The sequence below is a fragment of the Podarcis melisellensis genome (assembly GCF_964234715.1).
Source record: "Podarcis melisellensis genome assembly, chromosome: 9".
NCBI lineage: Eukaryota > Metazoa > Chordata > Lepidosauria > Squamata > Lacertidae > Podarcis > Podarcis melisellensis.
In genome coordinates, this window is record NC_138541.1 from 5,215,645 (window position 1) to 5,241,904 (window position 26,260).

Consider the following 26,260-nt stretch of genomic DNA (forward strand, 5'->3'; position numbering starts at 1 on the left):
CCCCCCCCAAAGAGCCACATTTTAAAAGGGTATGGGATGTCAATCATGTCAACCAAAGGCCTGGTTAAAAGTAGCGGCGCATCTAACTGCCTTGTAAGCACCGTGAGCACGAATCATCATCAATGCAATAAAAAGGGACATATCCTTGGAGCTCTGTGTTCGGACCTCTCAAAGTCATTTTCGTTTTATAAGAAGCATAGAATCATAGAATTGTAGAAGAGTTGGAAGGGATCCTGAGGGACAGCGACTTAGAAAGTCCCACCGGTGACTGGGGATGCATGCGAGCTCTATGTCATGGAGGCAAGGCAGGGCCGGATTTAGGTTTGATGCGTCCCCAAGCTAATGAAGGTAACGGGGCCCTTTATTATACGTCCAGCTGTCCTTTGTCGACAACAAATTGCTGCTGTTTTTTGTGCTTAATATATGCTATATGGTCATTTATGGACCTAATAGGTATCTAAAGCTATTTGCACATGTAGAATGTAGGCACCCTGTATATAGAAATGATGACTTCCATCATAGGACCCTACACAACACAAAACACTGTTGCTATATGTAGGTTTTGTTTTATTTGTTTTTCATCTTCTATTTCGGAAATGTACATCTAGGTTTTTTTCCTTTAATTTTTTTTGGGGCCCCCAAGAGAGTGAAGCCCTAAGCTATAGCTTGTTTAGCTTATACGTAAATCTGGCACTGGCCGGAGTGGTTGTGTCCCAGGTGTGTGCCGGCCCTGTGCTGCTTTTTCGGGCAGCGCTGGGCCTGCAGGAAGTCCAAGCCGTCGCGTCCTTCCTGGGCGCCCTCCAGCCAGGAATGATATAATATATATAATATAATTTATTATTTATACCCTGCCCATCTGGTTGGGCTTCCCCAGCCACTCTGGTCGGCTTCCAACAAAATATTAAAATACAGTAATGCATCAAACATTAAAAGCTTCCCTAAACAGGGCTGCCTTCAGATGTCTTCTAAAAGTCTGGTAGTTGTTTATTTCCTTGACATCTGATGAGAGGATGTTCCACAGGGCAGGTGCCACTACTGAGAAGGCCCTGTGCCTTGTTCCCTATAACCTCACTTCCCGCAGTGAGGGAACCGCCAGAAGGCCCTCAGCGCTGGACCTCAGTGTCTGGGCTGGATGATGGGGGTGGAGACGCTCCTTCAGGTATACAGGACCGAGGCCATTTAGGGCTTTAAAGGTCAGCATCAACACTTTGAATTGTGCTTGGAAACGTACCGGGAGCCAAAGTAGGTCTTTCAAGACCGGTGTTATGTGGTCTCTGCAGCCGCCCCCAGTCACCAGTCTAGCTGCCGCTTTCTGGATTAATTGCAGCTTCCGGGTCACCTTCAAAGGTAGCCCCACGTAGAGCACATTGCAGTAGTCCAAGCGGGAGATAACTAGAGCATGCACCACTCTGGCGAGACAGTCTGCAGGCAGGGAAGGTCTCAGCCTGCATACCAGATTAGGCTGGTAGACAGCTGCCCTGGTGGCTCAGATGCCCTGGAGGTCCAGTGCCACCCGGGGCGAGCTGCCCCTCCTGCACACCCATAACTCCACCACTGCTGAGGCTCCTGCAATGCAGGAATCTAAACGAAAGCATCTATGACACTTTGCTGAAAAACCTCCAAGGCAGGAGAATCCACCACTTTCCAAGGGGGTCCGTTCCATTGTCAAACTCCTCTTACTTTCAGAAAGTTCTTCCTGATGTTCCGTCAGAATCTCCTTTCTTGTAACGTGAAGCCATGGGTTCGAGTCCTGTTCTCCAGAGCAGGAGAAAACAAGCTTCCATGAGATATTTGAAGATGGTTTTCATATCTCCACTCAGTCTTCTCTTTCCCAGGCTAAACATCCCCAGCTCCTTCAACCGTTCCTCATCAGGCTTTGTTTCCAGACCCTTGATCATCTTGGTTGCTCACCTCTCCACACCTTCCAGCTTGTCAATATCCTTCTTAAATTGGGGTCCCCAGAACTGGACGCAGGACTCCAGTTGTGCTCTGACCCATTGGCAGTGGAGATCCTAATCAGCTCTCCACCAAGCTGTTATTAACCATGGAATGCAAGGTTTCAGATTCCTGGTTGGAGTAAACCAGATTTGGGGGTGCAACGCATTGGGGAAGAGTTAGAGCCCCATGGCTCAACCCAAATCAAAGCTGCTTCCACAGAAAGAAAATTGCCCCAAGAGCTCTCAAACGCCAGAATTTGTAATCTGGCCCAGTAGCTGGCCTTTCTGAGATGAAATGGGATGAACATTTAAATACGAAAACATGGGTCACAAAGATGGGATTTTCCCCTAGGTGTGATGCGAACCTACAATTGCAACTTTTCCTCTTCTTTTCCAGCAGAAAGCGAAGGCGCTGGGTGCGTTTTATTACACACATCAAGAAAAGTAGGTACAATTGTCTTTATTTATTATTGTTGTCTTTTAAGAATAACTTGCCTTTAACACACTCTCAGCGCAGAAAGGCACTTAGCCTTTGTCCAGCCATTCCCTTTTCCATAGAGTAGAGGAAATGTGCGTCTCTTGCTGTCTCTAAAAATCTGTTCACCTAAATCCCTAAAGTTTGATGTTCTTCTGAAATAATAATGATTTTCACTCTCCTTAGTGCAGTACTTCTCCCTTTGATGATGCTGGGGATGGTAATAATAATAATATTAATAATAATAATACAATTTTATTATTAATGTCACCTGTCTGACAGGATATTCCTGCCTTACAAGAGGCCCCCAGACCCAGGGGTCAATGGTGTGCTCTCCTAGCTGTTTTTTTCCCTTGCCGACAAGATTCTTCCATCCCCAGGACAGCTTTACATCTTTCTTGGGGGTTTCTGCCTGCCTGGAATACGCCTTTGAACTCTGGCAATGCATCTGAGAAAGATCAGAGAGGGGTCTGTGGGTGTGCCGAAAATAGCCTGCTGTGCAAAGGTGACATTTGCTCCACCCACTTTTCCCTCTGGCTCCACCCACCGCTGGCATGCGGCCCCTGAGAAGTTTCCCAGAAGCAAATGCGGCCCCTGAGCTCAAAAACATTCACCGCCTCTGCCATTCTGGAAGAGAACGTAGAACCAAATGAACATAAGTCTTGTAAGTCTCTGAAAGTCTTTGTAGACTATGCAAGTCTCTGAAAGAAGCAATGGGCCAGATTCTTATCTGATGAAAACAAGCCATAAAGCTTTGTTATATGACCTCCAGTGCTGCTGAAGTGGTCTGCAAACAGACGTAGTGAACAGTGATTCCAGATATACCCACTGTTTCGTGTAATTCTTCTTCAGCACAGCAGAAGGATACAGAAATGCTTCATAAACCCATCTATATGGTGAATGGAATTGTATAACAGCAATATCTATGGAGCAGTGGTCATAAAGTTATTTGGTTCTATGTTTTCAAGAGAATCCATCAAGAGTGCACATTTAGTGGCTTTCAGAGATTTATAAGATTTCTGTTTATTTGGTTTCTCATATTGTTCAATGTTCGGGATAGACTACCGTATTTTTCACCCTATAGGACGCACCGGCCCATAGGACGCACCTAGTTTTTTGGGGGGAAAATAAAGAAAAAAAAATCCCCCCCCCAGCCGCGGGAACTCCCGCAGGGCTCCCTAGGCTGCGGATAGCTTCCTGAAGCGTGGGGTGCTCTGCTTCAGTGCGCCCTGCACTCCGGGCAGCAGGCTGCTATCCGCAGCCTAGGGAGCCCTGCGGGAACTCCCGCGGGCACCCCAGGCTTGCTGATAGCTTCCTGAAGTCTGGAAAACGAGAGGGGTCGGTGCGCATCAACGCCTCTCACTCTCCAAGCTTCAGCGAAAGCCTGCATTCGCCCCATAGGATGCACACACATTTCCCCTTCATTTTTGGAGGGGAAAAAGTGCGTCCTATAGGGCGAAAAATACGGTATATAAAGAGTTTATATTGATATTGCATTGTTGTACTTGGTCATCGTGGATATTACTGATAATTGTTTGCAACACAGGGGTTTAATTGTTTGGTTACTTATTCTGGAAGAGAAGGCATGTTCCTCCTTACGTTGGGCTGAGTCTCATGCTGGCAAATCACAGAGCATAATTGTGCAGAAGGCTCTCAATTCCGGCTTGGAAAGGCTCCATCTCCCAACAGCCACAGCCAACATGCCCAGTGAGCAGGAATGATGGGAGTTGTAGTCTCAGAGCATCCTGAAGACCACAGGTTGCCCCATCCCTTTGTGTAGGCAACATTGAGGTAGAGGAGCCCAATGGTCTGTTCCAGAACAAAGCATCTTCCACTTTAAGTGCAATCACACTTCCTGACATAGGAATTATAGCTCAGTAGCCCTCTCCACAGGCCCCTCGTGCCCCATCCTGGCTGGCTTATGCCAGTATTTATTTACGACTTTGTATAGCTATAGTAACATTTGCCCCCTGCCAACGAACGGTGCGGCGATGACTGCATAATTACCGTAAAGGAAAGTTAGATTTCCTGTTTCACAAGCACCGGTGCCAGCTCCGCAGCCTGGCAAATTAAAGCAGCCTTCCTAAAGCTTTAATCTTTTCTGCCGACATTCTTCCACTGCTGCCCACTCCCTCGAAGGGGGCGATGCCTTTGATGTATATTCCTGCCTCTTAACCTATCCCAGGCTCTTCCTTCCGCACTCGGCGGCTGTGGCAGCTTATGCGCAAGGAACGCATGAAATCCCATAAGGCGCTTATCTGCTTGCTGGGTGGAGAGGAAGGTACCTCTGAAAACCAGAAGGTCTTGCTCTCTGTGCCCAAGGGGGGAGCTGGTCGGGCAAACTGTTGGCAGCGCTGACGGAGATTCCTGCTCCATCCTAGATGGTGGGCATTCAGAATGAATGGCAGAAACCAGGTGTTTTTCTGGGTCTGCCCTCTTTGTCGTCTTGTACCTCTGCTGGGGAGGGATGCGGGTGGCGCTGTGGGTTAAACCACTGAGCCTAGGACTTGCCGATCAGAAGGTCGGCGGTTCGAATCCCCGCGACGGGGTGAGCTCCCGTTGCTCAGTCCCTGCTCCTGCCAACCTAGCAGTTCGAAAGCACATCAAAGTGCAAGTGGATAAACAGGCACCGCTCTGGCAGGAAGGTAAACGGCGTTTCCGTGCACTGCTCTGGTTTGCCAGAAGCGGCTTAGTCATGCTGGCCACATGACCCAGAAGCTGTACGCCGGCTCCCTCGGCCAATAAAGTGAGATGAGTGCCGCAACCCCAGAGTCGGCCACGACTGGACCTAATGGTCAGGGGTCCCTTTACCTCTGCTGGGAGATGGAACTTTGTCCGCTCACATTAAGCAGTTGGGGAACTGAGGCCAAAGGAGAGTGACTTGTGCAGGACCTCTTAAGTCTCGTTTAAAATCAAAATATAAATCAACTTCTTCCTATCTGGGTTTTGCTGCTTAAGACCTCAGCCTGGCTGCATATTCCTTGAATGAAACTAGCATGTACAGGACTGTTTCAGAGTGATGTTTGCATAACTCGTTGGCGACGAGCAAGGACACGTAACTTATGAAATTGTGTTTTTAAAAAATATTCTCTTCTCTCTTTCTCAGCTGCTTTTGTCATGGTCTGGGAAAGGCTGCTAGGGCTTTACAGTGAGGCAAGGCAGGTGGGAAAAGCCATTGCCTGATAAACAGCAGAAAGCCTCTCTTACCTTGGATAATGTAATAGAAAAGATTCAGAAATTTGGGGAAGTGGCAGGATTTAAACTAAATTGGAACAAAACTAAACTACTCGTCAAAAACTTGAAGGAAGAAGAAGAAAAGGATTTAGAGCAAAATATTGAGATAGAAGTCCATAAAGAGGTTAAGTATTTAGGGAATATGGTTAACATCACGAAATATAAACTTATATAATTATGGAAAAAAATTGGTTTGAGTTAAAAAGAAATTTAGAAATATGGAGCAGAATGAATCTGTCATTGCTAGGGAAACGTTTCTCAGACGTCGCCTTTCCGTTGCAGTACCTAAAGTTAAAGAATTTTGAAGAAGAAGTCCGAGCTCACCGTGACCTCGACGGGTTCCTCGCCAGAGCCAGCATCATCTTGGACGAGACGGCAACCTCTCTGGACGACGTCCTGCGGGAGATGCTGAAACACTTTGCGGAGGACTCTGACAACGCGGAGCCCAGCTGCAACTTTGACAAAATCATGAGCACTTTATTCACCGATTCGGGGGCCCCCAGAGAAGGGAATGGTGAGATACCTCTTTTATTTCTTTCTATTTGTCTGAACTGAAAGACGTCGAGTGTCAGTCCGAAGCCCTGGAGACGCGCTGCTAGTCAGTGTCGACAACACAGAGTTGCATGGCGAGTTCCCGCCCTCCCCCCAGTGGAAATAATCACACAATTATTAAGGTTAATGGCCTAAATAAAGCCACAACTTTATTGGTTACAGGTGGTGAGCAGTATTGGCTTAGGCATTGGTCCTAACCAACTATATCCAACTTCAGACCGTCCGCTTGAAGGGTTAACCACCAGTAGGGGGAGTCCTGCTGATGCACATCAACTAGGAACTCCCCCGGGATCACCGATAGGGGGCGTGCCTTAGGCCCTCACCTCCCCAGGCTTCAGACAGGGCCACGCCCCCCGAATCCTTTACCGGACTACCCTTCAATATGTGAGGCAGGTGATGGCGCTTCCTCTGCTCTTCCATCTACAGAACAATACCAATGCCTAACTGCCAATACCAAGAAAGTTGTGACGATTTGCTACGAGGTAGGCGAAAACCAAGTGGCTGGTGCCAGTTTGCCAAGTGGAAAAATTCCTACCAGGCCCCTCAACGGCGACCCACCAAGGTCCATAGCAAGGTCAAGGAATGAAAACCTTATACGGCGGGAGGGTGGGAAACAGGAACAGCTGGTAGGCGGGAAAAGAGGGAGATCCCCAGCCGTGTCCTGCCTTAAATAGAAGAGGGCACGCCCCCTGAGCCAGCTGATTGGCCGGCCAGGGGGTGACAAGGCCAGGAATCCCCCCAATCGTGGGGGGTGAAGCCCGCAACCCCACCTCCTCCGTGGAAGTGGCTTTAGATGATCCCAATAGTCTGATGTTTTAAGGCGAGGTTTTCCTGCGCTGCTGCTACCTCTGTCATTTTTATTTATTTGTAAAACTTCCACCCCCTCCCCCTTCATCGCCTAACCCTCTTGAGACGGGTTACATAATAAATGGACACGCACAATGGACTCGACCAGCGTGACATGAAAACCCCCAAAACAGCGTAAAACACTTAACCTGCTCCTTTTAATAATACGGCAAGGGTGGGATCCAAATTGAGACTTCCAGTTTTGCAAAAGAGCTTCGCCTTTTCTCTGCTCACCTGGCAGTCCAGACACTCCCTTCTCCCAAGGCTCCTCTAATTCTGGAGGAAGAGGAAGGGTTTTACAGCCATGTTTGGGAGGGTGGGAGGAGCATTCCCCAGCCAGGGTGCCAACACTAAGAAGGCCCCGTCTTGGGTCAGGGCTTCCTGTGAGCATCTGATTGGCTGCCTGGAAAACGGAGTGCTAGACTAGAAGGCTCTTTTGCCTTTTTCCAGTAGGGCACAGTTCTTATATTCCCACAGTTCCATTAGCAGCCCCAAACTGACCCCCCACCCCGAGGGGAAACCCTGGGCAGTGTGTATGTCCTGGGCTGCCCGGATGTTCCCCCTTGCTGATGTGGCCCAAAGGAAACCAGAGCAATATGTTTGGCCCCAGCTTGGCCACAGGAGTTGCTAGGAGGAGAATCCACTCTGGATTTGTGTCGGAAGAACTTAATGTAGTTCCTAATGTAAGTGATCTGCCTCTTGAGTTGTGGTATAAGAACTTACAAAACCTCACAGGTACTGATAAACACTTCCATGCAATCTGGTGGAAATAATAATAATAATAATAATAATAATAATAATAATAATAATATGTTTATACCCCACCCATTCGGCTGGGTTTCCCCAGTCACTCTGGGCGGCTTCCAACAAAATGTTAAAATACAATAGTCCTTCAGATATTAAAAGCTTCCCTAAACAGATGTCTTCTAAAAGTCGGATAGTTGTTTATCTCTTTGACATCTGATGGGAGGCTGTTCCACAGGGCGGGCGCCACTACCGAGAAGGCCCTCTGCCTGGTTCCCTGTAACCTCACTTCTCGCAGTGAGGAAACTGCCAGAAGGCCATTGGCACTGGACCTCAGTGTCCGGGCTGAACAATGGGGGTGGAGATGCTCCTTCAGGTATACAGGACCGAGGCCATTTAGGGCTTTAAAGGTCAGCACCAACACTTTGAATTGTGCTCGGGAAAGTACTGGGAGCCAATGTAGGTCTTTCAAGATGGTCTTGGCGGCCGCTCCCAGTTTCCAGTTACTGTACATTTCAAACGATGACCTGCTCGACTCCTTACCTGCAAAGAAACAAAGTTCACCTGAATTTTGTGCTACTTTAATATACCTATGTAGAATTATACCTACCATTATTGTACAGTGGTACCTCGGGTTACAGACGCTTCAGGTTACAGACTCCGCTAACCCAGAAATAGTACCTCGGGTTAAGAACTTTGCTTCAGGATGAGAACAGAAATCACATGGCAGCAGCGGGAGGCCCCATTAGCTAAAGTGGTGCTTCAGGTTAAGAACAGTTTCAGATTAAGAATGGACCTCTGGAACGAATTAAGTTCTTGACCCAAGGTACCACTGTATAAGCATCTGATGAGTTTCTGTGGTTTTGTTTCGCTGTTGTCGTTGTTTTAAAGCTATCGGGTATATGAAAAGAGTTGAAATTACCGCATGTGTATGATAATATACATAATATAATGCAGATGGAACCCCTCTGATATGTAGCGGGATGGTATATACACACTCATTTGTCACTGAGTTAGCCTCTAGCATTTTCTCTCTGCTTTTGTCTCCCATAACACCGCTTGTGTCTTCGGTCCAAGCCATGCTTGTCCAGAACGTTTCGTTTCCCAATTAAGCAGGAAGTTGCAAAATGGAACGAGCAGGGAGAATAACCCGATCCTACCCTCTCGGAACACCTACCAAGCCACATTAGCCATTGTTCCTCTTTTCTTTTCAGCTCGAGAGAGGCTGAAACTTCACACTTCAAAGCTGCAATGGGTTTTTCAAGGATGGTGTTTCATTGAGATTTCCCTTTTTTTAATGCTTCTTATCTCTTTATACCAAGACCATTGAGCGGCTGAGAGCGACCCGGCCTGTTAAAAAGCTCAGATAATAGTTTGTGGCTGAATGAAGATGTAATTCCATATATGATAGTCCTTGAATATAATTCGAAATGTATTTAATTTCCTCTTTCTCCCCCTTTCCTGCAGTTCACCTCTTGTCAGATACAATTCAGGGCGTCACAGCGACAGTCACTGGGGTACAGTATCAGCAGTCCTGGCTTTGTATCATGTAAGTACAGTATGTTTCTGTTGAAACTTGCCAGAGCATCTCTGTCCAAACTGTGTGGCGGGCACTATATTTTTTCTCTCTTATCACAAGGCTCCATCTCCTTTTTCTCCTTTCTGTTTCCCAAGGGAAGGTGCTATAGCTCAGTCCTAAATTAAAAAGCCCCTCCAAGTTGAATCCTCGGCTCCTCTAGGTAGGAATGTCTCCAGCCTCAAACCCTGGAGAGCTGCTGCCAGGCCAGTGTAGACAGTACTGGGCTAAATGGGCCAGTCGTCTTGACTTGGTATACAATAGCTTCCTGTGTCTAAGGAGTCGGGTTTGGTTTAGAACAGGCCACCGCCTACAGATCAATTGAAATCCAGTGTTTTTGCAAGCAAAATTATGGTGAAAAGGACTACTCCATTCGGAAATCTTGTCAAAGAATCATGGAAGTTGGAAGGGACCCCAAGGGTCATCTAGTCCAACCCCCTGCAATGCAGGAATTTCAGCTAAAGCATCCATGGCAGATGGCCATCCAACCTCTGCTTAAAAGCCTCCAAGGAAGGAGTCCACAACCTTCCATCCTACGGTCAAATTAGCTCTTCCTGTCAGAAAATTCTTCCTGATGGTTAGCAGGACTCTCCTTTCTTGTAACTTGAGGCCATTGGATCGAGTCTGGCCCTCCAGAGCAGGAGAAAACAAGTTTAGTTTCAACCCATCTTTCCCCACAGAATCTCACGAAAGTCTCTTTGGTTAATAATAGTAATAATAATAATAATAATAATAATAATAATAATAATAATAATAATAATAATTTACTATTTCTACCCTGACCATCTGGCTAGGTTTCCCCAGCCACTCTGGGCGGCTTTCAACGGAACATTAAAAACAGAATAAAACTTCAAACATTTAAAACTTCCCTAAACGGGGCTGCCTTCAGATGTCTTCTAAAAGTCGGATAGTTGTTTATTTCCTTGACATCTGCTGGAAGGGCGTTCCACAGGGCGGGTGCCACTACCGAGAAGGCACTCTGCCTGGTTCCCTGTAACCTCACTTCTCACAGTGAGGGAACCGCCAGAAGGCCCTCGGCGCTGGACCTCAGTGTCCAGACTGGATGATGGGGGTGGAGACGCTCCTTCAGGTATACTGGGCCGTTCTTTATCTCCCATAAATTAACACCCCCTCCCAACTGCTGGGATAACCCCTCTATAGAAATTGAGGCAGTGGGCGCTGGTTTGTTTGGAGAAATGGGGCACTGCCCCACCAACCTGCCCTTCCCACAACCAATGCAAGGGGGTCGCACTTCCTATCAGGTTCCTGCTCTTTAAGCCACAGAATTCACAAAACCATTAACTCTGAAGTTCGAAGGAATCATGAGGGTCATGTGGTCCAACCCCCTGTAATGCAGGAATCTTTTTATCCAACATGGGATTCGAACCCATGACCCTCAGATTAAGAGTCTTGTGCTCTACCAACAGAACTAGTTAGTTGGCTGTTCCTGTCTTCCAACCTACCAGTCCCAAAAGGCGCCACTGACTGCTGGCTTTCCTCTCCCTCTTACACCTGGGGAGGTTTTGCCAACCCACCATAGAAATATAAAAGAAAGTAAACTGGGACAAAAGCCTGGAACATTTCTGCCTGATAAGGTGTGTTGGAAAAGGGCCATAACTTGGCAGAAGAGCACCTGCATTTGATATCCCAATGTCTCCAGACAAGGCTGGGAAAATAATCCTTTCTGAAACCCCGGAGAGCTATTGCTCATCTGCATAGAACAGTGACCCTCAAACTTCACAGTTAATGCAAACCTTTTAAAAATTGCTGGGGGTCTTGGCAGACCACTTGGCAAACTTTCGTTTTCTTTTATCAAAACCAGTGCCGTTCAATGGAAATTGTGGGCCCTCGGCCAATCGGCTAAGAAAGGCCCACTTTTTATCCCTTTAAAAAGGGAGTTATTTAGGGGGAAGAATTAGCAGGCTGCACCCGCTCCGTTGTGGACATCATTGGCCTTGCCAGCCTGCTTCGTAAATCTGGCACTAATTTTATCAGCTTTGGTTGTGATGATCAGGGGCTGAGTCCCTGACCAAGTCAGTCAACCTTCTTGACTTTTTCCGCAACTGAGTGGTGGTGCTAACAAACAACCCTTTGAAAACCTCTGCTCCAAAAGATGCTGTACTAGGTGGACCAATGAATGGCCTTTGTAGAAGGGAGCATCTTGTGTTTGCAAGGCCATCTGATTGGGAGAATTACCTTGCAAATTGGGTACGAGGTTCCTTTAACCAGGGTAAAGGGACCCCTAACCATTAGGTCCAGTCGTGGCTGACTCTGGGGTTGCAGCGCTCATCTCGCTTTATTGGCCGAGGGAGCCGGCGTACAGTTTCTGGGTCATGTGGCCAGCATGACTAAGCCGCTTCTGGCGAACCAGAGCAGCGTGCAGAAACGCCGTTTACCTTCCCGCCGGAGTGGTACCTATTTATCTACTTGCATTTTGATGTGCTTTTGAACTGCTAGGTTGGCAGGAGCAGGGACTGAGCAACAGGAGCTCACCCCATCGCAGGGATTCGAACCGCCAACCTTCTGATCGGCAAGCCCTAGGCTCTGTGGTTTAGACCACAGTGCCACCCACGTCTCTTTTAACCAGGGTAGCCTTAATGCACAAAAATCAAAACATAAATAAATAGTCTCTTCGTGATGGTTAAGCAAAAAACCAACACAAAACCAGAACCCACACAGGAACACAATTCTTAACAATTTTCCATTCACTGATTTTCAGCAGCTAAAAGTTGTTCAGGTTTTGGTGACTGGGAAAGGAAATGATGCACATTTAACTGTAAATGTATAATTTGTGTGTGTTTGTGTGATGTTGTGACACTTGGTCCTTGGTGAAAGTTTAATGCTGGAGGAATTAATTATTCCCTGAGCACCTTTTAAATTTGCTTTGTGCATCCTTTCTTTGAGGTTGAAATGACACGGGCTTTGTAAATATATGTCTTTTTAAAGCACGTTCGAGTTAATAAAAACTCTGACCTTTCAAGCTCTCGGAGACATAGGGGTTTTTTCCCCCTTGGAGAAAAAGAAAAGTCATTTGGGAAAAAAATAATTCGGCTGGTGCTTGGCTGGTTGATCCCCCTGAATGCTCTATTGTGAGGACAAAGAGTGTGTCTAGGTCAATTAGTTTCTAATAGAATCTGAGCGCGCTTGCCTTTTCCAGGAAAGATGGGCCAGGCTGAGATTCTCAGGGCTTTGAGTCAGAGGAGAGCAGCAGAATGGATGTTCTTATGTGATAGAATTATTATTAAGCGAATTTACAGCCTACCCTTTATTGCCAGAGATCCCAGGGCAAGGGACGGCACTCACATTACCTGAAACAATCCATCATAAACTAGAAAAATTAGAATGAAGAATCAGTATGGAGCGGGCTACTCTCTGTCAATCAACACATGCACTCGAAGACTGCAAACACCTTATGCCCATATTGTCAGCATCGCCCTTGAGCCAGTGCCACCAACTGGACTCATACACTTCAGCCCCGACTGGGCTAGGCGAGCTGGGTAGCACTTCCAGAGACCACCTTCTTGACAGGAACAGGTCAAAGTGCTGTGGACTCACAGCTTAGAGTTTGTGAGCACCAGATTCACTCCCACAAGAAGACAGTCGTCGCACAGCAGAGTATAGCAGAGTCTAGCAGAGTATAAACGACTCGGAGAGCAGCTCTGTAGAATAACTTCTTTTATTCTATCTACAACTATTATACAAACTATATACAGAGCTAAATGGGTTCTAAGCATAAATGAATGCTGCACTACACTGAGTGTCTGCAGCTGCTCTTAGCAGCAACCTTATCTCTACACACGATCTGTAACACTCAGTCTCTCTCTGACACACTGACTGACTGACTGACTCTTTGATGTGGTGCTGGAGTAGAATAAGTAGAGAGCAGAACACTGCTCCTCCTCTCTGGAGAATCAGCAGAGATCATCAGGAGATTCTTGGATATGGGAGGGGTGAAATCTCCTCACATATAACCCAGTACTGTACAGACCAGAATTCCCCAACCTGTTGCTTTGTACAGTGGTATCTTGGTTGTTGAACGTAATTCGTTCCGGAAGACCGTTAGACTTCCGAAACGTTCGACAACTGAGGCGCAAAGAAAAAAACTGAGGTACCACTGCAGATGTTTTGGACTACAACTCCCATGATCCCCGGTGTGCTGACAGGGGATTATAGGAGTTGTAGTCCAGCAACAGCTGGGGACCCAAGTTTTAGAAACACTGCTCTAGATGTTGTGCACAGTGGGCTTGAATTATATAATCAGGATTCCCCTCACGGGAATCGAACCTGCAACCTTGGCATTATCAGCAGCATGCTCTAAGCAGCTGAGTTATCCAGCTGGCTTTAATTACTGCAACACACCCTATGTAGTAGTAGTAGTAGTAGTAGTTTATTTATACCCCGCCCATCTGGCTGGGTTTCCCCAGCCACTCTGGGCTGCTTCCAACCAAATATTAAAAACAATACAGCATTAAACATTTAAAAACTTCCCTAAACAGGGCCGCCTTCAGTTGTCTTTTAAAAGTAAAATAGTTGCTTATTGCCTTGACATCTGATGGGAGGTTTTTCCACAGGGCGGGTGCCACCACCGAGAAGGCCCTCTGCCTGGTTCCCTCTAACTTGGCTTCTTGCAGCGAGGGAACCGCCAGAAGGCCCTCGGTGCTAGACCTAAGTGTCCAGGCTGAACGATGCAGGTGGAGATGCTCCTTCAGGTATACTGGACCGAGGCCATTTAGGGCTTTAAAGGTCAGCACCAACACTTTGAATTGTGCTCGGAAATGTATGTAGGGATATAGGTAGTTGCTGCAGAACAAAATATCTAAATTGTTGACTGGCTTATCCCATTGACATGATAGAATTTCTCTACCGAAGGTATTGCAGTAGAGTTTTGTCAGTGTGGTTTAACATGGTCACAAAGCAGAAAAATGAAATGGGTTTTTAGATTGAGAGATATTTTATTAGTTGCCGTATAGCTTCGTCTGCAGATTTGCGTCTTAAGACCGTTATAAGATTCCGCTTTGTTAGTTTCTCATTATGAGCGTTGCAAAATCTGGCATTTTCTTTGGCGCTGAACATTATCCGTGTGATGTGTACAATGCACTATTGAATAAGAGAAGAATGTTTTTAAGATGCATTAACAATATGAAGTGGGGAGGGGAGAAGAGAAGAGAGACCAGGACATGTGCTATCAGTAAACACTCTGACGTGATGTGTGAAATCTCTGCTTGGAGGATGGAGAACCTTCTAGGCCGCCCACCAAGGTCTCCCTTTGGGTAAACTCATGATGAGACCCTTCCTGTGTGTTAACAGAGGTTGTCTTCAATCAGGGACTATGAATCACAGGTGAGCAGGTCCATTTTGCCCCCCAAAACAGCAACCCCAAACACCCACACACCTCTCCTAAAATGTTCCAGCCAGTGCGGCTGTTTACCCACAATTCTTATCTCTCAGACATCTAATTACGTTTATGTCAAGTCTTTGGAAGGGAAGATTCCCACGCTAGGAATAAGCTTTAAAAAAATTTCAGTCTTGGCTGGGTAGAAAAACACGAGCGCTTGACGACGACATTACAACAATGTTATATGGCAGGCCTGGGGAACCTCAGGTCCTGAGGCCAGATGTGGCCCCCCAGATCTATTTGTTTGGCCCTCATTACTCTCTCCAGACTTCACCCCAGCAACACCCCCTACTTGCTCAGTTTTGCAGCCTCCTTGAGTATTTTTTCCTTTAGCTGAAATGTGTTCTCCAGTTCTGAAAATGCATCTCGCTTCCTTGGACGGAGGCTTGAGTGGGTTGCGTAGCAACTAGCCTACTGCACAAAGGAGAGACCTGCATTTGCTTTTCGGCCCACTTCTGCATCTGCCCACCACTTGAACACGGCCCCCAGAAGAAGGCCGAAAAGCCCCCCTCCCATCCCTTCTACAAGGCAACCGTCCTCATATAAAGTTCTCTCTCCCGGGAGGCGTTTGCTGGTGAGATTCACAACGCACCTCTTTGCGTTCCTGCTCTCTTGCCATATTTTGATGTGGGAGAATTTCTTAGGGAGCAAAGGTTCTGGTTAACTAAATGCATGTGGCAAGCTGCTCTCGATTCCGATGTTCCCTTCTTCGGGAGGCAGGCAGCTGCGAGGAGTGAATAACACAGAGCATCTGAGTCATATATCCTTCCGTGGCAGCCTTCGTCAACCTAGTGCCCTCTAGACATTGTGGACCACAACTCCCAAAATGTTGGTCGTCCAACACATCTGGAGGGGGCACTTGGTTGAGGAAGGGCTCAAGAAACTGGTTTATAGCCAAATATTTCTGCTAGTATGTTGGCTAGTTTTCTACACACACAGAGAGAGAACTTTTGTATGCCTTATTTTAATCAGAGTAACCACATGTACTTTTGCAGGACAGCGGAGGATACGTTAATTGCAGTGATGACTCTTAAGAAACTATTTCCTCCATATCCTTCCCCCACTGTCCGCGTTTTGGGAAAAGTTTTAAATAGCACCGTGAGTTTTGTTTTGTTTTGGACAATGTGTTATTGTGCCTTTATGTATGTGTGTATTTATATATATTAGAAACACTTTATAAATACAGGGTATAAGTAGCAAAGATGTTGAGGCACTTGGGGTTTGTCAGATGAAACAAAAACTCGTTTCTATTTTTAAGACCTTGTGGCCGGAAGTGTCTCGAATTGTCGCGTCCCAACTGTGGGCATGAACACAAACGCATCGTCCCTCGTTGCTCTTTTGCAGGCGACACTTGGGACGCCGATCTGCTCTGTTTGAAAACGTGTTTTGTTATCGCCTCTGCTGTCGACAAAGGGCAGCTTGAGACCCAAAGTGCCTAGTGAGAGGGTGGTATTAATTGATTAGAACACGCAAATGAGCAGAGGATGTCTTCTCTTGTGGCGTGAAAAATCAAAGCCACCCAAAAGGGAATCCATTAAAGTCTGATCTTTGCACCAACAGCAGCTGAAGCACATACACACACACACAAAATAAACTTTGCCCCAAAGCTTTTCTTCCTAAGTCCATCTGTCAAATCCTGCAGCTGGCACACATTTCTTCAGAGAACAGTCTGGATAGTATCTGCAAAAGCTGTCTTGCCAATATAGATGACTTCAACTTAGCTCTCTCTCTGGCATTGCTCTCCACTTGAAATGTACAGTCGATTTTCTTTCAGAATATTCCCCTGAAATATGGCATTAAGATGCGCTATGTGGGAAATTGTCCAAGAAACCACGGTTTATTTTTTTCTCTGTGAACTGGCACATCCTGTGTATATCGAGCATTGATCCTGATTTGTTTGCTTCGGAGATTGGAAGACGTTGTTGGCGATTCCTTCAGCATTAGCGCTGCCTTCTTCGCAGGCAGTTTGGATGGAATTGTGTTATCATGCACTTTCCTCGTGGGGCTAACTTTGAAGGTGACCCGGAAACTACAACTAATCCAGAATGCGGTAGCCAGACTGGTGACTGTGAGCGGCCGCCGAGACCACATAACACCGGTCTTGAAAGACCTACATTGGCTCCCAGTACGTTTCCGAGTATAATTCAAAGTGTTGGTGCTGACCTTGAAAGCCCTAAACGGCTTCAGCCCAGAATACCTGAAGGAGCGTCTCCATCCCCATCGTTCTGCCCCGACGCTGAGATCCAGCTCCGACGGCCTTCTGGCAATTCCCTCACTGCGAGAAGCAAAACTACAGGGAACCAGGCATAGGGCCTTCTCGGTAGTGGCACCCACCCTGTGGAACGCCCTCCCACCAGATGTCAAAGAGATAAACAACTACCTGACATTTAGAAGACATCTGAAGGCAGCCCTGTTCAGGGAAGTTTTTAATGTGTGATATTTTAATGTATTTTTTAATCTTTGTTGGAAGCCGCCCAGAGTGGCTGGGAAGACCCAGCCGGATGGGCGGGGTACAAATAAATTATTATTATTATTATTATTATTATTATTATTATTATTATTATTATTATTATTGCAAAAAGTCCAACAATTTGGGGAAGTGGGTTACAGCACAGGCAGAAACCACGCTCAATCAGCCAGAGCCTGTCTTCCCATATTCAAATATATTTAATATGTGTTTCTCTTAATTACGGCACCACAAAGTGGTATCATGCCACTTTAAATAGTTGTGACTTTCCCCAAAGAATCCTGGGTTGCGTAATTCATTAAGAGTGCTGGGAGTTGTTAGGAGATACCTGTTTCCTCCTGGCTCCCCAAGCTGCAATTCCTGGTGTTCCCTGGGAAGAGAGGACTGTTAAGCCAGACTGAGCATAACTGCATCCGCAGAGGAATTTTCCCACCCACCTTCAGGTCTCACAATTTGATGGGTATGATATTTTCTGCCTCCATGCATGGAGGAATTTCCATCTCCGGTACTCAGAGACTTATTGAGCTTAGAGGGCGGCAGTTGTCATCTTGACAGCTCCTGGGAGCTTGCCTGCAGAGCTCATTGGGCCTTCGCATGAACCTGCTTGCTCAGTGTTCGGGGGTTATTGAGTGTGCGCATTCCAAGAGGCAAAAGTCAGCTCTGTGTCCTTCATTTTTTTTTTGATAATAATTTTTATTAAAGATTTTACATTACAAAAAATAAAAAACAGAAAAAAGAAAAAATATCCAACAAAAATTGTTAAAAACAATCCTTCTTTCCATCTCCTTAATTTTCATTTACTTGTTTCTCGGACCTCCTCATACCACCCTTTTTTGTGTTCCAAATCAAATTATTAATTCAACAATTTCTTTCCCTCTTTTTGTTACCCAAATCTTATTCTTAAATTATTACAATCTTAGATATTTAATTATATAAACCCATTTTTTCATATTCTTTTAACCCATCACAGCTAGAAACCACTTAGTTCCAATCCAACATTATTCTAAAATTCCTTAATTTTACAATATCTCTGTAAATAGTCTTTAAATTTCTTCCAATCTTCCTCCACTGACTCTTCTCCCTGGTCTCGAATCCTGCCGGTCATTTCCGCCAATTCCATATAGTCCATCACTTTCATCTGCCATTCTTCCAAAGTGGGTAGATCTTGTGTCTTCCAATATTTTGCGATAAGTATTCTTGCTGCTGTTGTGGCATACATAAAGAAAGTTCTATCCTTCTTTAACACCGATTGGTCAACTATGCCCAGGAGAGCTGTGTCCTTCAATCAACCGAGCCCTTGCTGGTTTTGTAGAGCTCCAAAATGAGCTTCCTTTTGGCCATAACTTACAGAATCCTAGAATTGTAAGGTTGGAAGAGGCACCCAAAGTTCAACTAGTCAATGCAGAAACCACAGCTAAAGCATCCTTGACAGATGGCCATCCAACCTCCGTTTGCAAACCTCTCAGTGAAGGTCCACCACTTCTGAGGTCGTTCGTTCCTCTGTCAAACAGCTTCTCCCATCAGAAAGTTAGTCGGAATCTCCGAATCCATTGGTTCAGATCCTCCCATCTGGAGCAGCAGAAAACAAGATTGTTCCATCTTCACCTAAGACAGGCCTCCAGGTATTTGACGATGGCAATCATATCACCTTCCAGTCTTCTCCTGGCTAAACATTCCCAGGTCCCTCAACTGTTTGTCCCCTTGAGCTTTTGACTGGTCTCCAGTATTTGTACCAAATCACAAATCTGAGCCAGGAGGGTTATAAGCTTTATAAGCAACAACCAGTGTGGCTGTAACTCAGTGTTTCTCAAACTTAGCTCCCCAGCTATTGTTGGACTACAACTCCCATCATCCCTGACCACTGGTCCTGCTAGCTATGGATGATGGGAGTTGTAGTCCAACAAGAGGTGTTGACCCAAGTTTGAGAAACACTGTTGTAACTCCTTGGTAAGTGGTCCGCTGGATTCTCCTCCCTTTTTTGTATGTTTGTTTAGGATTGAACTGTTCATGATTCCTCACAGGTGCTTGCTGGTTTAAAAAAAAAATATTGAAATTTTACAAAAACATAAGTTTACAAAATGCAGAAAAAAGAAAAAAAAGCATATGAAAAGAAATACAATAAAAAAGAAGAAAAAACATACAAAAATACATGGCAAAGAAAAAAAGAAAAAATAGGGGAAAAAATACACCCGTCATTCTCAAGTTTTTAACTTTCATTACCTTCTTTCTTTGACTTCCTCCTCCTCCCCTTTCTTGTATCCTGGTTATTAATTATCACAGCAAATCCTTTCCATAGTTCACAATATTTTGTCCTTACATTTTCTTACATTATCTTAATCTATTTTCATCTTGTCTTATAGCAGGCCTTGGAACTTAAAACTTAAATCTTATTTTTATCAACTTCTCATAGCCATATCATTAACCTAATTGATGGGAGTTGTAGTCTAAAGCACCTGGATGGGTGGCTGGAGAGCCTCACTCCTGCAATATTCACTGCTGCTTGCTGGAGACCACATTTGCAAAGCTGAGGTTCTGAGAACCTTAGCACCCCACCTAGAGCTTGCGGCTGAGTAACCACTCAGTTGATTTCTTGCTTTTTGCAGCAGACAGACGACGGCGAATGCTTCTGTTTGTGCAATCGCGGCCCACGCTTTGCCCTGTAATAGGCGACAGTCCGGAATGCGCTTGTCTGCTTTATTATCATTATTATTATTCAGAAAACCCTGCCCAAAGCCAACTGGTGCGATGAACAGAGCTGCCTCCTTCTGTCACAGTTATTAGGCATTTGAAGGGCAGCGAAATCTTCCTCTTAATTCAATAAAGCCACATAGCTGCTGAGCTGGGAGGCAAAAATAGCCTTCGACTGAAACGCCGGCAATGATGCCGTACATTGGATTATTCCTCTAATCTGCAAATGAAGCTGTCCTCGTGGGAATCCGGAATGATCAGCGACACACAAACAGACAACAGGTTTCCCCTTTTCGGAACAAGTATCGGAGTCGTCCGAGTCAGCGGCCTCAGCAGGTTTGCGGAGCAGAAAGATCTGAAGCTGGCAAGTGGCCACTCAGTTCCCTTAATGTGTACAATTCATCTTCATATGACACATTTTCCCGCCCCTGAGCCTTGAGATGTGCTGAGGAGCAGTGAATTATTTCTGCGAGTGATTTAAAAGTAATTTTCTCCCTGGACTTGAGGCCACTTTTCTTTTGGTCTTCTGGGGCTTGAATTACTGTGGCGAATCCAGGTCATTATCATGCAGTATTTTAAAAAGGAACATGCATTTTACATCTACGGCGCCTAAAGCGCCACAATTAATTAGAAGTTGTGCCCTGGAATTACGCAGCCAAGTGTTATTGATTTTCTTTTAGTATTTTACCCCTACCCTTAAAGTTTTTTTTTTTAAGCAGTAACTTATTTTCTGACTTTATCTTTTATTTTTATGTTGCGAACCGCCCTGAGATGTACGGATGGAGAGCGTTATACAAATCTAATGGTGCAGCAGCAGCAGCAACAACAAATAATTTGCTGAGGTTGCTGAATATCTTCCTTTTTTCTTCTCAACTCTCTCCTGCCCTGCCAAACTAAGCATGCAGAACTTTCTGCTGAGGCAGTGATAGAGAGCCTGTGGTCTTCCAGATGTTTTTGGACTACAAATCCTAGCATCCCTGACCATTAGTCACGCTGACGCTGACCGATGGGAGTCCACTTCCACTTCGCTGCCTTTTGGCCACTTCTAGGCCAAATATTGCTGAACCCCGTGCAGTTTGCTCAGCGTATCGATTCTCACTCTTTGCGAGCCTAGGAACCGTCTTGGCCTCCAGAGCAGGACTGCATAAGAAGAGTTCTGCTGAAGCCGAGCAAGAGTCCCTTTAGTCCACCGGTTCTCAACCTGTGGGTCCCCAGATGTTGTTGGACTACAACTCCCATCATCCCTGATCTCTGGCCTTGCTAGCTAGGGGTGATGGGAGTTGTAGCTCAACAACATCTGGGGACCCACAGGTTGAGAAAGGCTTGTTGTTTAGTCATTTAGTTGTGTCCGACTCTTCGTGACCCCCTGGACCAGAGCACGCCAGGCACTCCTGTCTTCCAGTGCCTCCTGCAGTTTGGTCAAACTCATGCTGGTATCTTAAAGAACACTATCCAACCATCTCGTCCTCTGTCGTCCCCTTCTCCTTGTGCCCTCCATCTTTCCCAACATCAGGGTCTTTTCCAGGCAGTCTTCTCTTCTCATGAGGTGGCCAAAGTCTTGGAGCCTCAGCTTCAGGATCTGTCCTTCCAGTGAGCACTCAGGGCTGATTTCCTTCAGAATGGAGAGGTTTGATCTTCTTGCAGTCCATGGGACTCTCAAGAGTTTCCTCCAGCACCATAATTCAAAAGCATCAATTCTTCGGCGATCAGCCATCTTTCCTGGGAAAGCGATAGCTTTAACTATACGGACCTTTGTTGGCAAGGTGATGTCTCTGCTTTTTAAGATGCTGTCTAAAGGCTGCTTTAGTCCAATTCCCTGTTTAAAACAGTAGCCAATAAAGTGCTTCCAGGAGGGCAGGGCAGGAAAACAACAGACCTCTCACATCGCATGCCTTCAGCATTTTGTATTCTCAGCTATACTGCCTTTGTACCGAGGATCCATCAAGCTTTCGTTGATGGCCTTGCCCTCTGTGGCACTTTCTGCTCCCCTTCCGGAGCCATCTAAAGTCCTAGTCCTCGCCACATCTTGTGGCAGCGAGTTCTGTAAATTAATCCTGCACTGGCACCTTTCATAATTCCATACCCCGCAACTCTCCCATTTTGAGAGGTTACGACCCGGATCCTGGCTTCTGTTTGGATCCCAGAATGTCCTGTTTAAGACTGGCACCCTCGGGCGAGTCAGCAGGGTCGTGCCAGAGCCTGTTGACGGGCACCAGAGCGTCTTCTTGGATCGCTTTGGTGCAACCGTCAAAGGGTCATGCAAAAACACCTCGCGGTTGGCACGATCTTTTCACGGTCACCTTCCAGGAAGGCACTTTGACCGCAGTGGCAGAGGAGAAGGCAGGAGAAGATTGGGGGGGGGGGGACTAGGACAAGTCAAGTAACCTTGATTGGCATCACATAGGAACATTCAGAACAAATAGGCCAGTGCAATCTCATCGCCATTCCAACAGTACAGTCATTTGCCAAAGGGAAGAAGAGGCAAGCAATCTGTTTCACCTCTGTGGGTCTCCAGCAAGGGCAGGATCCTGTAGCGTACTTCGGCGACAAAAAAATCAAACAGAGGAACTTAGCTACTGTCTTGGTGAGCTCCTGGTCTCTCCCCTGTAATACGAAGCATATGACCTCAGTCTCCGGTTTCCATGTTGGAATACATAGATGGTCTAGAAATTGTTGGCGGAGATCATCATACATTTTACATTTAAGTGCCATGTGAGCTAGAGTTTCCACCAGGTGGGCATTGCATGGGCAGATCCTGTCTCCTTCTGCCAAACCCGCAAACCTACCCCAAAGGAGGTTAGAAGGATCAGAATTGAACCTAGCCAGCGAAAAAGCCCTTCTTTCTTGCGGGTTAAACAAAAATTGTAAGTCATTGGGCAGCCGGGCAAGGGAGCGGGTGTGTGATGAGTGGGCGCATGATGGCAGCAGGATGGTATGAGGGTGCTGATCCCAATTTGCCCTCCCAAAATTTTGGGAGGGCGTGTAATTCTGCAGCAGCATCACATAAAGGCAGAGAACCATTCCTGGGTTTTCCCCCCTTGCTAAGTGGAAAATAACTTTGAGAGCAAAAAACCTGTCTGGGTCACTGACTCTGGACTAAGCAAACCAGGCCTCGCTTGGATCACGTCCGACGCAATATGGTTTCAGTCTGTGGTTGTTGTTTTTCACTCTCGGCATGAGGAAGTTTATTTTTTTTTTGTGGTTCAGGTATGTGGTGTTCCCTTTGTTGCCATGTGTTTGGATGACATTTTGGCAGGACAACGAATGACGTCACTGCGTCATTGTTGGGGATTGTTGTCTCCTGTAAAAAGCCCACTAGGAAAACTGCACACTCTTGAGAATCTGTTTGGGGCTTTTGGCTCTAGCAGTAGCTGTGGATACTTTATTTTCAGATGTTATTTCCCTGTTCTTGCACATAATTTTTTTTTAAAGCACCTGCATCCCTTTGTCCCAATCGGCTGAGCCTCCTAGCCCATCCCTTTCAGCGATATCCTGGCTAGCTTCGTCATCTGAAAAAGAGCTACTAGAAGAGTCTGTGTCCCCCGCCAAAGCCCTAACCCTACCAGCACCATCGTAGATCACTATGTTCTGTTAAACCAGCATCATCAGCAATCTGTAGATTCAATAATTGATGGCAGAACTCAAAAAATCTGAGCATGACCAGTAAGCTGCTCTTCTCCCATTTGAGCCTGCCTGTGCTACAAAATCTTCCAGACACGCATTTCTCTCAATCCTGTCAACATCTGAAGTGTGTTTGGCCGAACTCAAAAGAAGGGCCTTTTCGGTGGCTGCCCCAGGATTCTGTTAAGTCGTAGGGAGCCACCTCTCTCCTCCTGCCAACACATAGAGGCATTTTTATTTAGACAGTTCTTTGGCCCGTCTAATCAGGTTCGTTTTTCCTTGCTGTGTTTTAATAGGACTTCAACCTGAACTCTGTTTTACAGCTGTCCTGTTTTATTCAATCCTCCGACTGGTTTTTATTGGCTTCTGTTTAATGTGTATGTTGTGATTTGTACAGTTTTTGGGTGGGTGTTTTTTTGCAGAGTGCGATGCATGGAAAGGTATCAATGTGGTATTTAGACAGATAAATTAAGAACCAGCATGGGGTAGTAGACAGTTTTTTACTTAGACCAGACGGACCTGAGTTCAAATCTTGGGTCTGCCGTGGAGCTTGCATGGGTGACTTTGGCCAACGTACCTCTGCCAAGGATCCTTCCTCTTCGTATTTTAAACATGATTCATCTGATCAAAGGAGTCTTGGCTTTAACTTCCGACCAGACGAGAACTTCCCATGACAACGTCGGAGCCAACAAACAGAGATCCCGACCTACAATTAGGGGAGGAGGAAGAATCCGCCAATCTCGGATTCCAAAGCAGACTCCCCTCATCCAATCTGGGTGAATCAAGACCCAAATCATATCAGGGAAACCCAGCCAGATGGGCGGGGCACAAATAATAAAAGTATTTAAAAATCACAAATTATTATGGGTCCACTCCAGAACCTGCAGACCCCAGGTAATTACTGGGGGAAGCCACGTTTTTGCCTCTTATACAATTCTACCTAAGAGTGATGGGTTGCTCCCCGGAGGACTAGCTCCATTGCATTCGAAGTGTGCAGTGGCAAGGAGTCCCATAGGCTAACCGCTGCAGGCCGGTTGTATTCAATGTTTTTACAAGTTTAAAGGGCAAATATCCCTTTCCCAGCAGTGCAGCTGTTGGACTGCCTTGTAAGTCTTCTTTAAAGGATTTTCCATTTAAAAATCTGCGGAACTGGGATGGACCAGGCAATCCCATTGCTTCTTACAATGCAGTCATCAATGTTGATGTACAGAACAAGGTTCTTGTGAGGATACAGTTAGGTAGCCCTCCGTGTCTGCCACCCTGAGAAGCAGAAAGAACAGCAAGCATGAACAGTTATTATTATTATTATTATTATTATTACTTAGCATTCATACTCATGATTCCAGATAGCACCTGGGTATGTAATCAAACCATTGTTCCTTCTCACTGGGGGTGATGCATTTCAGCTTCATTGCCATGGCAAAGGTAATTAATTATTTTTCCTTGTTGGAACTCCCTTGGTTATATATTGTATTCTAATGATGCCGTTCCAAAAACTGGACCCCCCTCCCATTTAAAATCAGGGTGGCACTAAAAATATAATCAAAGTATTTATTCCCAGCACTGGTGAGCTTGCTTCAGTCACAGAGATCTTGTGAGTTTATAAACTGCTAAGGCATAAACACTCAGGTCAGCTGTCGGTTGCTGGTTTTTTACATGCACACAAACATTTTCCCTTTCTCCCATATGCCTTAAAAAAAAAACCCCAAACCCTTGACTTTTGATTTTGCCTCACAAGCAGGAGATGCCTTACGTGTCTTGAGGCAGCTGTCTGCCGAAAAGATCTCCAGGCTTCGTTTCGGTGTGTGGTTTAACTAGGCCAAAATGGTTGAAAAGATAATCATCGTCAGCTGTTTGTCACATTGTCATGGGGAATTTTTGGAGGTCAAGCCAATGGCCCTATGATCCGTCCCAGCCGAGTCTTCTTATTAACATGTGGATAGAATGCTTGGCGGTGAGATTGTTAATGATGTTGCAAAGAATAAAAGCGATGTGAGGCTTGCTTTCTTCTTCTTCTTCTTCACTGGTTTCCTTTTTGTTGTTGTAGTCGTTTAGTCATTTAGTCGTGTCCGACTCTTCGTGACCCCCTGGACCAGAGCACGCCAGGCATTCCTGTCTTCCACTGCCTCCCGCAGTTTGGTCAAACTCATGCTGGTAGATTCAAGAACACTGTCCCATCATCTCGTCCTCTTTCATCCCCTTCTCCCTGTGCCCTCCATCTTTCCCAACATCAGGGTCTTTTCCAGGGAGTCTTCTCTTCTCATGAGGTGGCCAAAGTCTTGGAGTCTCAGCTTCAGGATCTGTCCTTCCAGTGAGCACTCAGGGCTGATTTCCTTAAGAATGGATAGGTTTGCTCTTCTTGCAGTCCATGGGACTCTCAAGAGTCTCCTCCAGCACCATAATTCAAAGGCATCAATTCTTCAGCGATCAGCCTTCTTTATGGTCCAGCTCTCACTTCCATACATCACTAATGGGAAAACCATAGCTTTAACTATACGGACCTTTGTTGGCAAGGTGATGTCTCTGCTTTTTAAGATGCTGTCTAGGTTTGTCTTTGCTTTTCTCCCAAGAAGCAGGCGTCTTTTAATTTCGTGACTGCTGTCACCATCTGCAGTGATCATTGAGCCCAAGAAAGTAAAATCTCTCACTGCCTCCATTTCTTCCCCTTCTGTTTGCCAGGAGGTGATGGGCCCAGTGGCCATGATCTTCGACTGGTTTCCTAGTG

At 46.0% G+C, this 26,260-nt stretch overlaps 1 protein-coding gene across 6 annotated transcripts in view; it reads left to right on the forward strand.

Annotated features, from left to right (window-relative positions):
• Positions 1 to 26,260, forward strand: part of SLC4A11 (solute carrier family 4 member 11) — a 235,840-nt gene that overhangs the window by 155,751 nt on the left and 53,829 nt on the right. For 5 of the 6 annotated variants that reach the window (XM_081924889.1, XM_081924892.1, XM_081924887.1 and 2 more), the window contains exons 4-6: positions 2,335 to 2,381; positions 5,929 to 6,160; positions 9,256 to 9,337. In XM_081924889.1, coding sequence (XP_081781015.1) covers positions 2,335 to 2,381; positions 5,929 to 6,160; positions 9,256 to 9,337 — 361 coding nt within the window. The remainder of the gene's footprint in view (positions 1 to 2,334; positions 2,382 to 5,928; positions 6,161 to 9,255; positions 9,338 to 26,260) is intronic. The other variant, XM_081924888.1, reaches the window with a different exon arrangement.